We start from the raw sequence: 19865 nt of genomic DNA, 5'->3' as shown, positions 1-19865 counted from the left end.
ATAAAATCCTCTTTATTTGTTCTTTGTATTCTGAAATGCTTATGTTGGTTGATGTTTTTCAAAAAGTCACAGTAAAAAGAAAATGCTAAAAAAAAAATTCAGAAAAAAAGAAAACTACTGACCTCAGTAAAGAACATCTGAATAATAGAGAATTAACTTTAATTTGAGAGGTGACAAATGAGATCTTAGCGAGAAGGACAGTGATCTATTCTATTAATTCCCTTGGCATGCCTCCAAATATTTAAATAGAAATATGTCCTTCTAAAAGAGAGAGACAGAGGGAGGGAGGGAGGAGGGAGAGAGAGAGAGAGAGAGAGAGAGAGAGAGAGAGAGAGAGAGAGAATAATCCCAGATTGAACATCAAATAAAAAGAGAGGTGGTATGGAATACATAATGAATCTTTCCTGGATATTTATAAAATCAGACTGGGAAAAATAACCATTCCTTTTTTTTGTCATATAATAACATCTATGTTTTACAAATAAATAGAAGCTTGTCTTGGCTTCATTAGAGGAAAATATAAATCAAATCAAGACAATGCTAAGGTTCTCTGTAACAACTATAATAAAGCCGCAGCACTGATGCAGAATGTAGGTGCTTGAAGTCTACAGCACTGAATTGGGTTTTAAAGAGATGCAGAGGAAGCACTCAACCGGCACTTGAAAAATCAACAGGAAGAAGTTGTTCGACATTTATGGAGTGGCATAAAAGAAAGCAAGGCAATTTAAAAGATGTTAAGATATAAAACATCTACATTTGGCACAATAAAAGAGATGACGGCATCCAGTGAAATATGTACATAAATGGAGAGTGGATGACTTTAATAGCACTATTTTAGGTGGACTAAAGTAGAGAGCAAGATGGAAGCAATGCCTATAAGTGTTAATAACTACAGTGTCAATATGACCTAACGCTTATTACACATATGAATTTTGTGGCAAATTATCATTATGATTGTTACTGCTAGCTACTGTTATGTCTTGGTTAACATTAGGTAGGATGACTAGGAGGGATTGTGGAAGGAATTTTTAATCTATGCTTCCCAACCTCAGGCAGGAGTATAAGAAAAAAAAAGTTCCATTAAATGATAACCTATTCTTTTTTTTTTTTTTAAAGACTATTATGGGGCAGCAGCTCGGCGGCAGAGAGGATAGAGCACTGGCCCTGAAGTCAGGAGGACCTAAGTTCAAACCCGGCCTCAGACCAAACACTTGACACTTACTAGCTGTGTGACCCTGGGCAAGTCACTTAACCCCAATTGCCTCACAAAAGAACGAAAACAAAAACAAAAAAGACTGTTATGAAAGCAGATTCAAAAGTTTTTCTCATTAAATTAATTCAAAAGTTAAATAATTTGATGATAAAGGTCAGTGGCTGGTGGTAGAGAAGGGGGAAGAAAATACTAAGAATCACATAGCTGTGTTAGACTATTTATAATATTTGCCTATGTTTTGGTACTCTAAATGCAAGATCCTTGTTCAGAGATCAATAAGGAAATTGAGAGATTAGAGCCTGCTTCATCTAACAAATTCTTGATCTACTTCTCAAGCAGAGACATATCACAACTCAAAACATCAACAGGTGTTAGAAGGAGACCCCCTTGCAGACCGTCTAATTCCAGGGAGGCACTAGAAATTGATGTTTGCTAGTAAATATTGAGTCCCTAATTTCTGTCTCTGGGAGCCACTGAGAGACAAGGGACTAGTTCGTATGTAAATAAGCAGAAAGTCTCTTCATCTCATATGAGGAAGATAGGTGGTACAGTTCCTAAAATGTAGTACTTATAGTCAGGTATGCCTGAGTTCAAATCCTGACTTAGATGCTTATTAGCTATGTGAACTGGGCAAGTAATTTAACTTGTTTTAGCCTCAATTTTCTCATCAATAAAATGAGGATAATACTAGCACCTACCTTGCTGTATTGTTATAAGAATTAAAAGAGATAATGCAGGTTAATCGCTTTGCAAACTTTAAAGAGATATATAAATGCTGTTTATTATTACAAGAGAGGAGCTGAAATCTAAGGAGAAATGAAAAATGTGCCATGTGCATGGTATAGGACATACCGTGATTAATGTCATGAGCAACAACCTGAACAGAAGAGAATGCCAAGACAAAAGAGAAAATGAAACTGTTCCATCTTTCAGAGAACAATGATGGTGAAAGTCCTACTACTTTGTTCCCACCTTTGTCACTGAACTCATTTGTAGTTCTTTATCAAAAAAAAAAAAGATATTACCTTTTTTTTTTAATGGTGCAAATTTTAAATAGATTTTATTCTCCAGGACAAGAATTGCATTTCCCTTTTTTTTTTTTTCACTAGGCAATGGGGGTAAGTGACTTACCCAGGGTCACACAGTTAGTAAGTGTTAAGTGTCTGAGGCCGCATTTGAACTTAGGTCCTCCCTACTCCAGGGCCGGTGCTATATCCACTGCACCACCTAACTGCCCCTCCACTTTTTTACAGTATTAAGAAAGTTCAATGTTATTCACTTCTCTCCCTCTGCACACATCTGAGTATTCAGAATGAATAGGTTTACACAGCTGCTTAAATGTTACTTTTAAACTGCTATTGTCTTGTTTACAAATCTGAGTCCTCAATTTTTGGAAAGTTGTGTGGAATGCTCCTTCTTCTGGTGCATTTATTTGACCTCTTCAATGGTGGGTCCAGACGAAGCACCTTCAGATGGGGCTGCTTCCACCCCTGGCAACCCACCAGGCATGTCTCCTGGCATGCTCCCTGTACTCTGGTACAGCTTAGTAATGATGGAGTTGCAGACCTTCTCCAGTTCTTTCTGCTGATGCTCAAATTCTTCCTTCTCAGCAGTCTGGTTCTTATCCAGCCAGTTGATTACTTCATTACATTTGTCAAGGATCTTCTGTTTGTCCTCACCAATTTTGCTCTGCAATTTTTCATCCTGTATGGTAGCCTTCATCTTGAAAGCATAAGATTCAAGAGAATTCTTGTAAGACACCTTGTCTCTCTGCTTCTCATCCTCAGCCTTGTATTTCTCAGCCTCCTGGATAATACACTCAATGTCTTTGCTCAGACGACCTTTGTCATTAATGATGGTGATCTTGTTCTCCTTGCCTGTGCTCTTCTCCATAGCAGAAACACTGAGGATCCCATTTGCATCAATGTCAAATCTACTTCAATTTGAGGAACACCTTTGGGTGCTGGGGGGATTCCTGTGAGCTCAAACTTGCCAAGCAGGTTGTTGTCCTTTGTCATTGCTTTCTTACCTTCATAAACCAGAATATGCATACCAGGTTGGTTGTCCAAATAGGTAGTAAAGGTCTGTGTCTGCTTGGTGGGGATGGTGGCATTAAGTTTGATCAGAACTGTCATAACTCGACCAGCAATTTTAATTCCAAGGGAAAAAAAGAGTGACATCCAACAGCAGCAAGTCCTGCACATTCTCAGATTTATTTCCAGACAATACGGCAGCCAGGATAGCTTTACCATAAGCAACAGCCTCATCAGGACTGATACTTTTGTTGAGCTCCTTGCCATTAAAGAAGTCTTGCAGAAGCTTCTGGATTTGGAGGATCTGGGGGATGCAAGTGGAACCAACCACCAGGACGATCATGAATCTGTGCTTTATCTAACCTGGCATCTCTTAAGGCCTTTTCCATAGGGTCCAGTGTGCCATGGAAGACATCAGCATTCAGCTCTTCAAAATGAGCTTGGGTAATCAAGGTACAGACCTTGATACCTTCATACAGAAAGCCAATCTCAATGCTGGTCTGGGTACTGGAAGACAGGGTACACTTTACTCAGCAATGAAATGGTTGACCATATGGTGGTCAAAGTCTTCTCCACCCAAGTGGGTGTCCCCAAGTTGTGGACTTGACCTCAAAGACGCCATCTTCAATGGTAAGAATGGAGACATGGAAAGAACCACCTCTAAGATCAAAGATCAACACATTTCTCTCAGCACCAAGCTTTCTGACCAAGCCATAAGCAACAGAAGCAGCAGTTGGCTCATTGCTGATTGGATCACATTGAGACCAGTGATAGTTGCAGCATCTTTAGTGGCCTGATGTTGGGAATCATTGAAATAGGTTAGTACTATGACCACAGCATTTGTGACAGTCTTCCCACGGTAAGCTTCAGCAATTTCTTTCAGCTTGGTCAAGACCATAGAAGATACTTCTTCTGGATAGAAACTTTGGTCTCCCCTTTGTATTCTACTTGCACTTTAGGCCTGTTGCATCATTTACCACCATGAATGGCCAATGCTTCATGTTTAACTGTACAACTGCATCATCAAATCTAAGGCTAATCAGATGTTAGGCATCAAAAACTGTGTTGGTTGGGGCAGCTAGGTGGCACTGGCCCTGGAGTCAGGAGGACCTGAGTTCAAATCCAGCCTCACACAAGACACTTGACACTTACTAGCTGTGTGACCCTGGGCAAGTCACTTAACCCCAATTGCCTAACCAAAAAAGTCCAAAAAAACAAAACGAAACAAAACAACTATGTTGGTAGAATTCATTGCAACTTGATTCTTTGCATCATCACCAATTAAACATTCTGTGTTGGTGAAGGTGAAATAATTTGGGCTGGTTCTGTTTCCTTCATCATTAGCAATGATCCCCACTTTCCTATGCTGGAAGATTCCCACATAGGAATAAATGGTACCAAAATCAGTGCCAACTGTGGGTCCCTTTGACATGGTTGCTGGAGAGTTGAGGGTTATAGCTGACCACTATGGAAGAAGAAAGGCTGTTGCTGTGCTGAGTAGAGGATATTAACTTTCTGTGTTGGCCCACTCTTCTCAAAAACAAACAAACTGTATTCCCTAAGATAATATTCAATTTTATGTGGTTGTGTCCTTGAGAGGATTAGAAGAAATAGGACAGTGAGAGACTTTCGTTACCTTGGGAGCCAAAGACACAGAGAAGTGAATTCGTTTTCCAAATAACTGAAGCATGCGATTGTAATCCTAACTAGAGACTAAAGAAAAATCAAAAATATTTTATTGATAAGCAGCATTATAATTCCCCCAATACAGGGAAAAGATTAAGTTACATGAATCTAGACTGAAATATATTCCTTTGAGAAAAGAATGAGCTAAGCAGCGGTATAAAGGAGCCTGAGATTTGGTTAAGACTCACAGGATCACAACATTGGAGAGATGGAAAAAGCCTCAGCGGTCAACTATACCAGCCCATTAATGAAACAAATCTCAACTATAAAATACCCAATAACTGGTTATTCATTAGCCCCTCAAGATGGTGAGACCTACCACCTATCAATGCAAGTCAATCCACTTTAGGAAAGTTCTAATTGTTGGCAAATTTTTTCTTACATCAAATTTAAGTTGACCTGTCTGAAATTTCTACTTATTGCTCTTGGAGCAGTCCTCTCAGCCCAAACAGAAGAAATATAATTCCTCCTCCACATGATGGCCCTTCCAGTACTTGAACATAGTTCTCATATCCTCCCTGAGTTTTTTCTCATGTTCTTTCAACTAATCCTCATGTCATGATCTTAAGGCCCCTTTACCATCTTGGTTAGCCTCCTTTGGACACTCTCCAGCTTATTAATGTTCTTTCTAAACTGATAATACTAAAAACAATAGTACAGATGTGGTCTGATAAGGGTGGAGTAGAGTAAGACTATCATTTTTTTTTTTGTCCTGGAAGCAATGCTCCTCTTAAGTCAGTCCAAGATCATATTAGCATTTTGGGCTAATACATCACATTACTGACTCACATTGAGTTTGTAGTCCACTAAAACCCCCAGCTTTTTTCCAGGACAACAGCTTCTATCCATGCCTCCCTCAATTTTATGTTTTTAGAGTTAATTTTTGTGCTGAAATGCAAAGCTTTATATTTATCCTTATGGAATTTAATCTTAGTAGATTATGCCAAATGCTCTAACTAGTCAAAATCTTTGGGATCCTAACTCTGCCAACCACTGTGTTACTATCTATCCCAGCTGTGTATTGTATGTAAATCTGATGAGCTTACCATCTATACTTTATACAAGTTATTGACAAAAAAAAAATTATAATAGCATAGGGCCAAGAACAAATTCTTGGGGTACTCCACTTCAGGCCTGTTGCAACATTGACACTGAACAATAAACATCAACTCTTTAAATCCAACCATTCAACTAGTTCTAAATTATTATGATTATACTATTATCTAATCCAGGGGTATGGAATCTGCAGCCTCAAGGCCACACGTAGCCCTCTAGGCCCTCGAGTGCAGCTCTTTGAAACCAAACTTCACAGAACAAATCTCCTTAATAAAAGGATTTGTTCTGTAAAACTTGGACTCTGTGAAAAGGCAGCACCCAAGGCTGGCTCTAATCCACATCTCTCCATCTTCTGCTTAAGAATAGTAGGAGATAATTTTATCAAGTTTGGTTAAACTATAGGGAAACTATATGTACAGATTTTTCTTCATCTATTTATTAATTCTGTCCCCAACTTCCCTTCAAAAGATCTTAATCTGGTATAAATTGTTCTGGATTAAACCATCTTGCCCCACTGTAATCACTATCTCCCCTTCTAGGAGTTTTCTAAGTGCCTGTGGTGCTGCTGGCCATGGGCAACTTCTTCTATCTTTAAGAGAGAAGTTTAAGGAAATTTAGTCTTATCCAAGGAAGTACATGAACAGAAACACTGGGGAAAAAGAGTCCCTCCACCCACAATGCAGGGGGCCCCATTCAGGAGGGATGTAGTCAGCTTTCCTGCTGAGCCAATGACTCCAAATCATCACAACCACTGTTAAATAACACATAACAAAATGAGCTTTATGTACAGCATTGGCTCAGTTGGATTCAACTCTCCTTAGCTTTAGATTTGCCACAATGGCATGCCTGGTCACAAGGGCATCTTGACTTTCATGGAAGTAGAAAATCCATAATACATTTTTGGTTATGGCCAATATGGGAATTTGTTAAGCTTGATTACGCATTTTTTCTTTTTTTTTTCAGTTGAGAGGGATAGCCAATGGGGGAAGGATGTTAGGGATATAATTTTCACCATCCCCTCTTGAAAATTGGAAAAGAATAGGTCAGAAGAAATTATGTACAAGAAGGACAGCTTAGAAAGTCACATGTTGAAATTATCAACATATACTTATTAAAAAGCAAATTCTACATAAGAGAGATTTTGAAATTTCATGTATAATCTCATTCTGTTCTACAATGTGTATGGAAATATTCGTTTAATTTCTTATTTGTTAGGTTCAGAATAAAAAAACAGAAAGAAAGAAAAAAAAAACTGAGGCAATAGGGAGTTGCTAGAAAGAAGGCCTAGTCAACAGTACCACTACTATAAAGAGGTCAAGAAAGATGAAGACCAAGAAAAGAGCTCCAGATTTAAAACTAACAATTGGGGAAAATAAATAAATGAAATGCCTATAAATGATTATATTTATAATTTTCTGATAAATTAAATTATGAAGTGATATATTTAAGATATCATTACCAATTAAAGAAGACATTGCTGATTTTTTCTTTTCTTTTCAGATTAGAAGTGGTAGATTTTCTTACAAAGATCTGTATTCTTTCATGGGATCCTCCTTAGAGCACTGAACCAGAAATCTAGTCCTAGCTCTAACATTAGTTTTGTGACCTTGGTCAATTCACTTCCTCTCTCCAGGCCTTAGTTCATAAGATCTCTAAAATAAGAAGGTTAAACTATGACCTAGAAGGTCCTTTCTGGCTCTGAGATTCTTGACTCATGCCATATATCTACAACATGACTGGATGAAGATAATTTGTACATTCTGGTCCTATGCATAGAGAAATTTTGTCTGGCCCTTATGAGGAGCAAATCCATGACTTTTACCTCATAAATATTGTGTTCCATCTCCTTGAGTTAAGGTAAGAACTTTGTGGAAAGATCACCAAGTTAGTGGAAAATTAGAATACATACTAAGCTGAAGGTTTGATTTTTATTACATTAATAAATTTAAAATTGTTTCCTGAGTAGTGGTAAAAGTAGGAGCTAAATTGTAGGGGATCAAAATGTCCATTTAATATGAAGAATCCTGGGCATAATGGAACTGAAGCATATTCATGGATCTCGTGAAGAGACACAAGGAAATGAATCTAAGATAAAAAATTATCATAGAATGTTATTTCTGGATCTAGCATTAGAGATCATTTTCTCTAATCCCATTCTTTTACATATGAAAAAGCACACAAACTGAGGTTTAGAAAAGTTGAATGAATTTTCTAAGCTTTCATGATTATCTGGGACTATAACCTAGGTTTCCTGATTCCTAATCCAATGTTTTAAAAAGACAGACAGACATACAGATAGATGATATAGATATTGATATGTATTAGTATGGAAATAGATATAAGAAGAGATATACATATCTCTATATATGCACATATGCATGTTTTCTTAATTATAAAAATGTCATAGTATTTTAAAAATCTTAAAAGAAAAAATGGATGGTAGTAAAAACAGGAAGAAAAGAAAATAGATTAAGGAAGGGAAATAAAGCTTATAGTGTTACTCAGATGAAATAAGGAAGCACTGCCGGAGAAAGACTTTTGATTTAATTCTAACCCTACGTCTTAAGCTCCCTGAGGGAAGGGATTGTGCAGATTTTCATTATTGTATTGCTAGTGTCTTACGTAGTATGTACTGGACAACCGATAATTTTTCAGGTTGAGTTGAAATGAATTATTTCTGTAAAGCCTTTTATTTTAGGAGTCACAGAGTAGAATATAATTATATATAAGAAATGTCTTATTGTTTAATACACTTATTTCCACATAACTGCATGCTTATCTCCATATATGCAACCCAACAAACATTTATTAAGCACCTATTGTGTCCAGAGCCCTGTGTCATTGTCCCTAAATTAAAATGCCTTTTTCACCTCCTCTTGGACAAGCTATGCACATGACATTTAAAACTCCATCTGTCAGATTTTACCTGGCTCAGGAAGCTGCCCTTGTACAAGTCCTCCTCAGTCTGATTATACTGATTCTACTCAGCACCTGCTCCGCACCATAAACTTAGCTTGTACCACAGTAGTTAGCACTTCTGCAATGCTGTTCCTGAATGTTTCTGTGACATTCTGTATGTACATCTTTTCTCACTCAGTATCCTGTAAGTTCTGCAGTAGGTTGTGTTTTTTCTGGGGTTTGTTTGTTTGTTTGTATTTTGTTTTAAGACCATTTTCAGGACTAGAAAGTTTATAGAAAATATTCAATAAATTTTGATTTTCTGAATGAATGAATGAATGAATGAATAAGCAAATAAATATCTTTGTCCACTATAGCACATGGAGCTCATGCATATCCTTTTCAGTGCTGGCTTTACGCACAAGTAAAGCATGGGGCCATTTACAAAGTCTCCTCTGAAAAGTGATAAAAGCCTCATCTAACAATAACAATAAAAGCCCCTTTATAGGCATTCATATTATGAAAGTGATTCCTTGGGTCAAGCATTATTTCTAGAAGATCTCTGTTAAATATAAGTATGCTAACAGCAAGGAGTAACACAGTAACCCACTTACTAAGACATTATTAATAGGGCTCAGTTTATCAGGTTCTGTATGTCATTCATCAAGCAGCAGGATCCAGATGGAACAGGACAAAGGCCAGGTGCATTTGGTAAAATTTGAATGGGGGAAAGTCAAGGTTAAAAGGTTGGAAAGTTAAGAAGAACTGAAATCATGTTGGATTGCTCAGATAAGACAAACTAGGGGAAAGGGGTAGTATGACTAAATGGAAAAAAAAATGGACTGAAATTTAGGAGCCCTTTGTTCTATTACTGGTTCTGACACTGTCTACCTGTTGAACTTTGGGTAAATCACCATTTCTCTATGCATCAGTTATATCAGAGGTTACCAGACATATTTGGCCTACCACCTTTTTCCAAAAAAAAAAAAAAAAATTATTCAACACTCTCCTAAAAATCTACTTTCTTTAATCCTTCAACTTTTTTAAAATTTTCATCATTTCAAAAAAAATATGTAAAATATTTTTTAAAAAACACATCTTAAATTTAATAATTTATTGTAAATTTGTGGCATTTTTCCTTCACTGAAATTTTAATGACACAATATTGTATCATGTAACCATATAGTATTGTGTTATAAACAAGACATTACACACACATAGCCGACGCAAGCTGGACTACATGCTCGCCTGGAAATGCTTGCTTGTTAAGACCTGTTGGAGGACTTGACAATGCCCCCTCCCCAATTGCACCGAGGCTACTACATCCCCTCTGGATTGGACTAAAGCCCCCCAGGGGGCAGTATCACCCATTTTGGGACCAGCAGAGTTAAGTCACCTGAAATAAGGGGGTTGGACTAAATGGTCTCTAAGATTACTTCCAACTCTAACATTCTTCAGTTCTGTGAGAGTAGAATCATAAGAGTGAATATTAAGTTTAAAGGAAATTTGAATACAAGTCTTGGCTTTATGTGACCTTGAATTAGTCATTTAACTTTGATTTCTCAACATGTGAGTGAACTGTATTACCCCTTGATTTTTCCTACATTATAAAAGTGGTTCTGGAATAATGTGCATGGAAGGGTTTTAAAATTAAAATCATTTTGAAAATATACAAATTACTTCATTTAAGAAAAGTATAGTCATGTAAATTATAAATTTCAGAATAGATTTATGTATCGCAGACTTAAGAAAAATGCATTAAATATTCCTTTAACAGAAATTTCATGTTCTGTACAAAGTTATTTTGAAAATTTATGCTTGGATTTGGGATGTTTACCATTTCATCAAAAGAAGAAATGCTTATTTTGGCTACAGAGGTTGGTTTTCTATGGCTTAATTATATTAGGATGCCATGAAGTTTGTAGGATTTTCTAAGTAGAAACCCCTCTCTGCTTATTAAACTCTGAGTCCTAAAAGTAGAGGCTGCTAATAACATACAATATGAAAACAAGGCAAAACCAAAACCAAATGTTAAATACCTGAAGTTTAGCATGTAGCAAGTGATAACATTTTTGGTTAAATGAACAGAGGGCTACATATTTAATACCTTCATCTTCAAATTAAAAATGCAAAGGCCTCTAAAAGTGATGTTGTTATATATGGGAAAAAAAGGCTTTGCATAAAAATCAGGCCTATTTAAGTAGTTGCAAAATGACATTCAGATAGCTGGGTGCTGAGGTTTTGTTGTTGTTGTTGTTGTTGTTGTTGTTATTCCTTTTAAAAATTCTACATTGACATACATTTCACTTAGGCAAATAGGCAAATAGGCAAACACTTACTATATGAACAACCATATACTTCAATCCGCATCCCAATCCTGCCATTAGGGTTCCAGTCCAGAGGGATGAAGCGTAGAAACCTAGCTTTGATGGAATGTTGGAGTTTATAGTACACAACGCTGTCTGCGTTTGTGTTTCCTGAAAAACCCTAGAAGAAAATGAAAAAAAAATCAATATATCCATAAACAATTGCTTTCATCTTGCTCCCCCTATGCCAATGAATATTGTCTAGCTTGTTTTCTTAATTTAAATGTCCTGTTTTCCCTATGGGGGAGGGGAACTATACTAATCTTTAACAATGATATGAAAACCTCTTCTCCAACCATGGATTAGTTACTATTGTGGGAGATTTCCCTTATATCTTTAGGGTAGTTTAAATTTCAACAGAACCATTACACTGGTTCTGAACGATGGTTTACTCAGTTTAAAGTAGCTATAACTTTTATAAAGTACTCACCTTGAAAATATCCTTTCCTCATCGCTAAGTAGGGAAAACACATGTATAAATTACAAGCACCCTGACAGTAATCAGGCAGAAAACATTGGGGGAAAAAACCTTTTGTTTTATAAAAGAACTCAAGAATAAATTGTAATTTGGCTCCAAATAATTAATATCATCTTAATATCCAAGATTAGGTAAACAAAGTGAGAAATCTAGAATTCAATAACATCAGAGTAGAAAAGGACTTTGGGTCATATAATCTGACCCAAACCTAAATGGGAATTTGCTGCATAATGTCCTGACAAGTGGTCACCTCACCTTTGTTGGAAAAGCTCCAGTGAAAGAGAGTGGACTAGGGAGAGGGAAAAGGAAGGAGGAATAAACATTTATATAGAGCCTACTACATGCCAAGCACTACACTAAGTGATTTTTACAAATATTATTTCATTTGATCTTCACAATAAACTGCAAAGTAGGTGCTGTTATCATCCCCATTTTATAGTTAAGGCCAACAGAGGTTAAGTGACTTGCCCAGGATCCCACAACTCATGGTAGTCTGAGGTGGTAGATTTGAACTAGGTCTTCCTGAATCCAAATCCAGCACTCTATCCTCTTCCACCAGTTTGCCCTCCTGAAGTATCCCATTCTACTTTTAGACAGTTCTAATTATTGCAAAGGTGGCACTCTGAAGAGGATAAATCCTAAGTGCTGCTGAACAAACCACACCCTGAAAGATCTATAATCCCCTTGTTGATTGCTAAGTAGGAGGAGTCAATGATTCTAGAGATTGCTATTCAGTAATCTTTATTCAGGAAAGAATGAGCACATGGGACATGGGATATCATCCCATGGGATATGCAGAGAGCTGGCCTTCCTGCTTCCATTTCTCTACATGTACTCACTCTCACTGAACCAATACAGAATAAATACATTTATACCCAGGCACTTTTATTCAACTACAAAAAGTAGCAATTTTATTGACCCATAGAATAGTCAGTAGAACGTTAAACAGAAGAAAACTAAACAGGATAACAACTTGTCCCAGAAGTACTTCTATGTTGTAAAAGGTGATAAGTTGATGATGACAATGATAATAATAACAATACTAATGAAGATGCAAATCAATGTAAATAATTAAAGGAAATGGTAGGAAATACGTAACACATCACTGCAAGCTGCAAAAATTGAGGAGCTACTGAAGATCTCGCAAGACATAAACTGATGGCTGGAATTATATATGAGAAGCTTACTATCTTTCATGGATGCATAGAACATAGCTCCTCATACTCTCAATACAAACCACAGAACATCTTGGAGAATTAAACAAATAAACTGTACTAGAACCAGACTGCTATCACAACCTAACAGCTACCCAAAGTTGTCTGGCGTCAATTATTAAAAAAAAAGCCTGAGAATATCAATCAATAAATATTTATTAAACATCTACTATGTGCTAGGCACTGCATTAAGCACTAGAGATAAAAAAAAAGGCAAAAGACAATCCTTGTCCTGAAGGACCTTACAATCTAATGGCAACATGCAAATCTAAAGACAACATGAAAACAAATATATACAAAGAAATAAATAAGAACATACCGAAATCTCCAATTTTGTGGAGTAAAAAGTTTTCAAATTATAAATACCTAGTAGAAAAAATCAAAATCATACAAGACACATAACATATAGGAATAGGATAAGATACATATCATTCCCATTGTCCTGTATATGCTTGGAGTTGTACTAAGAATGTTTATAAAAGATGGACATACATTCTAATACTTCTATTCAACTATATAAAAAAAATTTTCTGCCTGCGCAATAGTTCCCCAAAATGCTGAATATAAAAGAACAATAGTAGTATAGCAATTTGTCCCAGAAAAATTTCCATCTGAATTCCATTGTGCTTTTTTAATAATGACAACTATCATAAGATGTATTTATGATACATTAAGGTGTTACATAAATTACATGTGTTAGAAAAGATTGCAGGCAAAAGGAAAGAGCAGGGGAGGGGGGAGGGGGGAGGGACGGAGCCAAGATGGTAGAGTAAAAGCAGAGACTTGCTTGAACTCTTCCCCAAACCCCTCTAAATACCTGTAAAAAATGGCTCTAAACAAATTCTAGAGCAGCAGAACCACAAAAAGACAGAGTGAAACAAATTTCCTGCCCAAGACAACCTGGATGGTTGATGGGAAAGGTCTATCGGTCCAGGCTGGGAGAGGAAAACAGTTTAGCATGGGCACATAGGCAAAGACCACGCCTCAGAGAACCTGGAGCAGGCCTCAGGGGATCTAATCATGGGCAGCTGTAGCAGTTTCCAAACTCTCAACCCACATACACCAAAGGCAACTTAGAAGGTCAACAGGAAAGGTGTGTGATCACATTGAGTGAGAAGCTTGGTCCCAGCCCCTGTCCTGGCGCTGCCCTGGAGCAGCTGCTTTTAGAGCTTTCAGCCCACAGAAGGAGAGGGAACTGAGTGGCTGATCAGAGGGGAATTGCAGGGATCTCTTTGCTGGTGCTGGGGCAGGATTCTCTTGCTTTGCCCATGCTTGGATCCAGGTCACAGTTCTAGGTGGTGATCCTGGAGCAAGGAGGAGTGCTGGCATGGTGGAGCTCATGTTGGCAGGGGAAAGGGAATCCTCTTCACAGTTCTCAGGCAGAAAAGAGTGCTTGTGGTCACTCATGGACCAGAGTACAGGCCAGGTAAAGAGTAAACATCTCTCCCTTGATCATACCACCTTGGAAGAACTGAAAAATTCCAGGTCCCTAGAAGTATCTATGAAAACAGCTGCACAAAACCCCTGAAGCTCGGGACAGTACATTCTCTACACTAGAAGAAGACACCTACCTGAACAACTAGTTTATAACTCAAATAATTGGCTGGGATGATGAACAAACTATGCAAAAAAAGTCAGGCCAGAGAATTTTTCTTTGGGGACAAACAAGATCAAAACATACAACTAGAAGAAGACAATAAAGTCAAAGCTCCTACATCCACAGTCTCCAAGAGAAAAAGCAATTAGTCTCAGGCCATGGAAGAGCTCAAAAATGATTTTGAGAAGCAAGTAAGAGAAGTAGAGGAAAAATTGGGAAGAGAAATGAGAGTGATGCAGGAAAATCATGAAAAACAAGTCAACAGCTTGCTAAAAGAGACCCAAAAAAACCTGAAGCAAATAACACCTTAAAAAATAGCCTAACCCAAATGGCAAAAGGGGTCCAAAAAAATCAATGAGGAGAAGAATGCCTTAAAAAGCAGAATTGACCAAATGGAAAAGAAGTCCAAAAGCTCGCTAAAGAAAATACTTCCTTAAACATTAGAATGGAGGGGCAGCTAGGTAACTCAGTGAATAGAACACTGGTCCTGAAGTCAGTAGGACCTGAGTTCAAATCTGGCCTCAGACCAAACACTTGACACTTACTAGCTGTGTGACCCTGGGCAAGTCACTTAACCCCAATTGCCAAAAAAAAAATTAGAATGGAGCAATTGGAAGCTAGTGACTTTATGAGAAATCAAGATATTATAAAACAAAACCAAAAGAATGAAAAAAAATAGAAGACATTGTGAAATATCTCACTGGAAAAACAACCGACCTGGAAAATAGGTCCAGGAGAGATAATTTAAAAATTATAGGACTAACTGAAAGCCATGATGATCTATTTATCATGATGGATAGATAGATAGATAGATTAATAGATAGATAGAGGGCAGAGGGTGAGTTGAAGATGAAGGAGTGATATCTGGAGAATAAAATTATGGGGTGAGAGAGGATTATACTGGGAGAAGGAGAAAGGGAGAGGTAGAATGGGGTAAATTATCTCACATAAAACAGACAAGAAAAGGCTTCTACAGTGAAGCGGAAGTGGGGCAAGGTGAGAGGGAATGAGTGAATCTCATTCTCATCAGATTTACCTTAAGGAGAGAATAACATACACTCTCAATTGGGTATGGAAATCTATTTTACCTTACCGGAAAATAGAGGGGAAGGGCATAAGAAAGAGGGGATGATAGAAGGGAGGGCAGATTGGGGGAGGGGGTAATCAGAAGCAAACACTTCTGAGGAGGGACAGGGTCAAAAAAGAGCATAAAATAAACGGAGGGTGGGATAGGATGAAGGGAAATATAGTTAGTTTTCCACAACATGACTACTATGGAAATTTTTTGCATGAATACACATGTGTAACCTATAACAAGTTGCTTGCCTTCTCAATGAGGGTGGGTGGGGAGCAAGGAAGGAAGAAAATTTGGAACCCAAAGTTTTAAAAACAAATGTCAAAAATTGTTTTCACATGCAACTGGGAAATAAGATATATAGCAATAGGCTGTAGAAATCTATTCTGCCCTACAGGAAAGTAGAAGGGGAGAGGGATAAGAGAAGAGGGGGTGATAGAAGGGAGGGCAAATTAGGGGAATAGGTATTCAGAATGCATGCTGTCTTGGGGTGGGGGGAGGGACAAGATAGGTAGAAAATTTGGAACTCAAAATCTTGTGGAAGTGAATGTTGAAAACTAAAAATAAATTAATTTTTTAAAAAAAGGCTATGGCAGAGGATGAGATATATAGATACTATCATGGAAACAACAAACATGGACTTGGTCAGACTTGGAGAGACAGTGAAGATTAGACAAGCCCGGTGTGTTATAATCCATAGGGTCACAAAGAATCAGCCATGAGTGAACAACAAAAATGTTTGCAAAGAGCTTTATAAACATTATCTCCTTTGACTTTATGCCAACCCTATGAGGTAGGTACCAGTATCTCCATTTTACAGATGAGGAAACTGAGTCTCAGAAAGGTTAAATTATTTCACAAACACCAAACAGGTAATAAATAGTAGAGCTAGAATTCAAATACATATCTTCTGACCCCAGAATCAGTGTTCTTTCTATTATGCCACATATACTTTTCCTAGATATTAGGTTTAGGGAATATGTTATAATGTGTGAAGTGGACGTACTTGCCTTATGGTTCAGTCATTTTAGTCACGTCCAACTCCTTATGACTTCATTCTGGGTTTTCTGGGCAAATATACTGAAGTGGTTTGCCATTTCCTTCTCCGGCTCATTTTATGGATGAGGAACTGAGGTAAATAGGGTTAAATGACTTGTCCAGGATCGCCACATTTGAACTCAGGAAAATGAGTGTTCTTAACTCCAGGCCCAACACTCTATCTACTGAGCAACCCAGCTGCACTTGCCTCACTTAGCTAAAATGTATTGACATAAGGACATGGACTTCATTGGTTCTTTTTCTCTGAAAGTTTGCTTTGGGGAACTGGAAAATCTAGTAAGAAATTGTGAATAGCTCAGTTCTGTTCACTCACAATATTGGAAAATGTTATATCGAATCCACAATTTATTGACAGTGTACATCAGTAGGTACTGAACCAGAATTACTGGAGAAATAGGTATCAGTAAAGGAGTGAAAGTTCATTACGAATCATGTCAGTCTGGCTTAAGGTTGCCAGAAAAATCTAATAGTCTCCCAGGCTACATTGAGAGAGTCATAGTTCAGGATGAAGGTAATGATACATATCCCACTACACTCTGTCTTGGGCACACATACATTCTAGGTATAATGTTCAGTCCTTGGAGCCACATTATTAGGCTACCATTTTTTAACTTGAAAACCATACAGTGAAAGGTGAAAAGATCATTGAAAAGTCCCTTCCTACTCTAAGATTCTGCATTTCTGAAATACTGTTCCAACAGTAACTTAATGGACAGAAGCATTATTAATTATTAAAGTAGAGACATGAAGCAGCCATGGTCCTAAATTTTGAATCTATGCAACCAGGTAGTATAATGGGTAGAGTGCAGGACCTGGAGTCAGGAAAATCAGTGGTTAAATCCTACTTCAGACACTAACCTTTTCTATGACCCTAAATAAATCACTTAACCTCCGTGAGCCTCAGTTTCCTCATCTGTAAACTGAGGATAATAACAGCATCTACCTTTGAGGGTTGTTGTAAGGATCAAATGACATAATACATGTAAAGTACTTTGAAAACCCTAAATCACTATATACTGGCTTTTATCATATACAGGACTGCCAGCTTCTAATGAAATATTGTTTTAGACTAGTTCAGAGATTTTATTCGTATAGGGAATTCACAAAGAGGATGATCCCTCTACAATTTATAGAATTAGAGTCATCTGTTGTACTGAGCGCCCCAGATTGACCAGTTAGTATGTGTCAGAGACCAAACTGAAGTCCAGATCTTGAACCTAGTAAATTTTCCTGACTATGAGACTGGCTCTGTCCAGCACTTTCTTTTAAGAAGCATAAAACTAAGTATGAAAAACTGTTTACCAGTGTGCCATAGCTAGAAGAACACTTCATTTGGAGTCAAACAATGTAGATTTAAGTTCCAATTCTGTCACTTACTATCAACATGACCTTAGGCCTCAGTTCCTCATTTGTAAAATGTGGGAGAGGAACTAGAAGGCCTAAAAGTTCCTTTTCACTATAATCCTATCTATAATGAATTTGATATTTGCATAAGAAATAAGATCATCTATTATTACTCATACACATAACTAAAAAATGATTTTTTTCTGTTTTATTTTTCTCATGTGAATTTTATTATTTTGAAAGCATCTAAAGACAACCAGATTTTCATTACGGCAGTGCTTTGGATTTAAATGTTTGATGAAAATATCTTCCCTGAAATATGTTTGTGAACTGAAGCATAGTGATAAGGTTACATAGTCACAAAAATGATAGATTAAATTTGAATTAGTAATATGTCAAGATTTTAACCATATCGTGATTGTCCAGGAGATTTCTCTCAACTCACTATGTTGATTTATTTTTCTTTCATAAAAAGATGTTTCAGGAAAGAATATTGTCTGAAGTATCTGGTTTAGTTGTTCTTTTATGTTAAAAGATGACACCTCTTCTCCCCTAGCCAATTGTCGTAGCCTCCTAAGTGGAATTTGTGGCTTCAGTTTACGCTTTTTTTGATCCCTAACACAACTGCCTGAGGAATATTCCTAATGCCTCACTAGGATCCTGTCATGCTTTTCCCCAAAATCCATTAGTGGTTTCCCTTGTGTACTATCTAGTATATGAACAAAGCTGAAATAAATAATTTCTTGCTCTTACTCTTTGCCATCCGTACCATGATAACTGGGTACATTGGACATTTATAACGTATAAAGGACCCTCTCTGCAGCAAAGAAATCTTTTTTATTCCTCCACAATTTTTCTCCAAAAAAGCTATTTGCAAGCCTTCCGTCATCTCCTAAAGCTTCCTTGACTTCTTCCTCCCCGTCTCTCTGATGAGGCCCTTACCCCTTATTTGTACTGAGAAAATTAGAGCCATTTGATGTAAAGTCTCTCTGCTACACTGAATGGAGCTGCTCCTTCAGCTCGGTCCTCATTACCTCTCATCTAGATTATGTCAAAGACCTCCTAATTGGTTTCCCTGCCTCAAAATTTTCACCACTCTAGCGACACCTTATATAATGTTGCCAATGTGATTTTCTTTAAGTGCTGATCTGATTCTTTCACTCATCTACTTTATAAACACCTATAGCTCCCAATTGCCTCTAGGATACAATATAAACTTCTCTGTTTAGCTTTTAAAGCTAATCTAGTCCAAACTTATCTAGCCTCATTGGAAATTACATCTCCCACAATCTGCTCCATGTAAACCAGTCTTGTTTATATTTTTCCCCTGACAATACGCCATCTCCTATCTCTGCACCTCAGCTCTGGCCATCTCCATGGATGGAATTGACACCCTCCTCAAGTACGTTTTATATAATCTTTTTCTTCCTTCAAGACATAGCTCAAGCATCATTTTCTACATGAAACCTTTCCTGACAGCCTCCCTCTTATCCTCAAGTCCTAGCACCCTCCCTTTCAAACTATCTTGTACTTACTTTGTCTTTATTCATTCTCTCTGTCTCTCCCTCCCTCTCTCATGTGTGCAGTGTATGTGTGTATACACACACACACACACACACACATATATATATTATATATATATACACACACACACACACACATATATAATCTTTTCTAGCCTAAGTGAAAATGGAACTTCCTCGAGAATAGGCATTGCTCCATTTTTTGCATTGTAACCACTAGGTGGCATAGTGCATAGTGTTAAATTTGGAGTCAAGAGAACATGAGTTCAAATCCTGCTGCAGAAATTTACAATCTGTCAGATTCAGTTTCCTCATCTGTAAAT

At 37.3% G+C, this 19865-nt stretch overlaps 1 protein-coding gene across 6 annotated transcripts in view; it reads right to left on the bottom strand.

Moving 5' to 3' along the window:
• The window catches only part of LOC114052343 (contactin-associated protein-like 4), a 587798-nt gene that overhangs the window by 211994 nt on the left and 355939 nt on the right, over window positions 1–19865 (bottom strand). For all 6 annotated transcript variants that reach the window (XM_027874897.1, XM_027874896.1, XM_027874899.1 and 3 more), the window contains one exon: window positions 11226–11373. In XM_027874897.1, coding sequence (XP_027730698.1) covers window positions 11226–11373 — 148 coding nt within the window. The remainder of the gene's footprint in view (window positions 1–11225; window positions 11374–19865) is intronic.

This window comes from Vombatus ursinus, unplaced genomic scaffold, assembly GCF_900497805.2.
Source record: "Vombatus ursinus unplaced genomic scaffold, bare-nosed wombat genome assembly UNPS02014807.1, whole genome shotgun sequence".
In the NCBI taxonomy this organism is placed as follows: domain Eukaryota; kingdom Metazoa; phylum Chordata; class Mammalia; order Diprotodontia; family Vombatidae; genus Vombatus; species Vombatus ursinus.
Note: the sequence above shows the minus strand (reverse complement) of the source record. Positions and strands in the feature narration are given on the sequence as shown.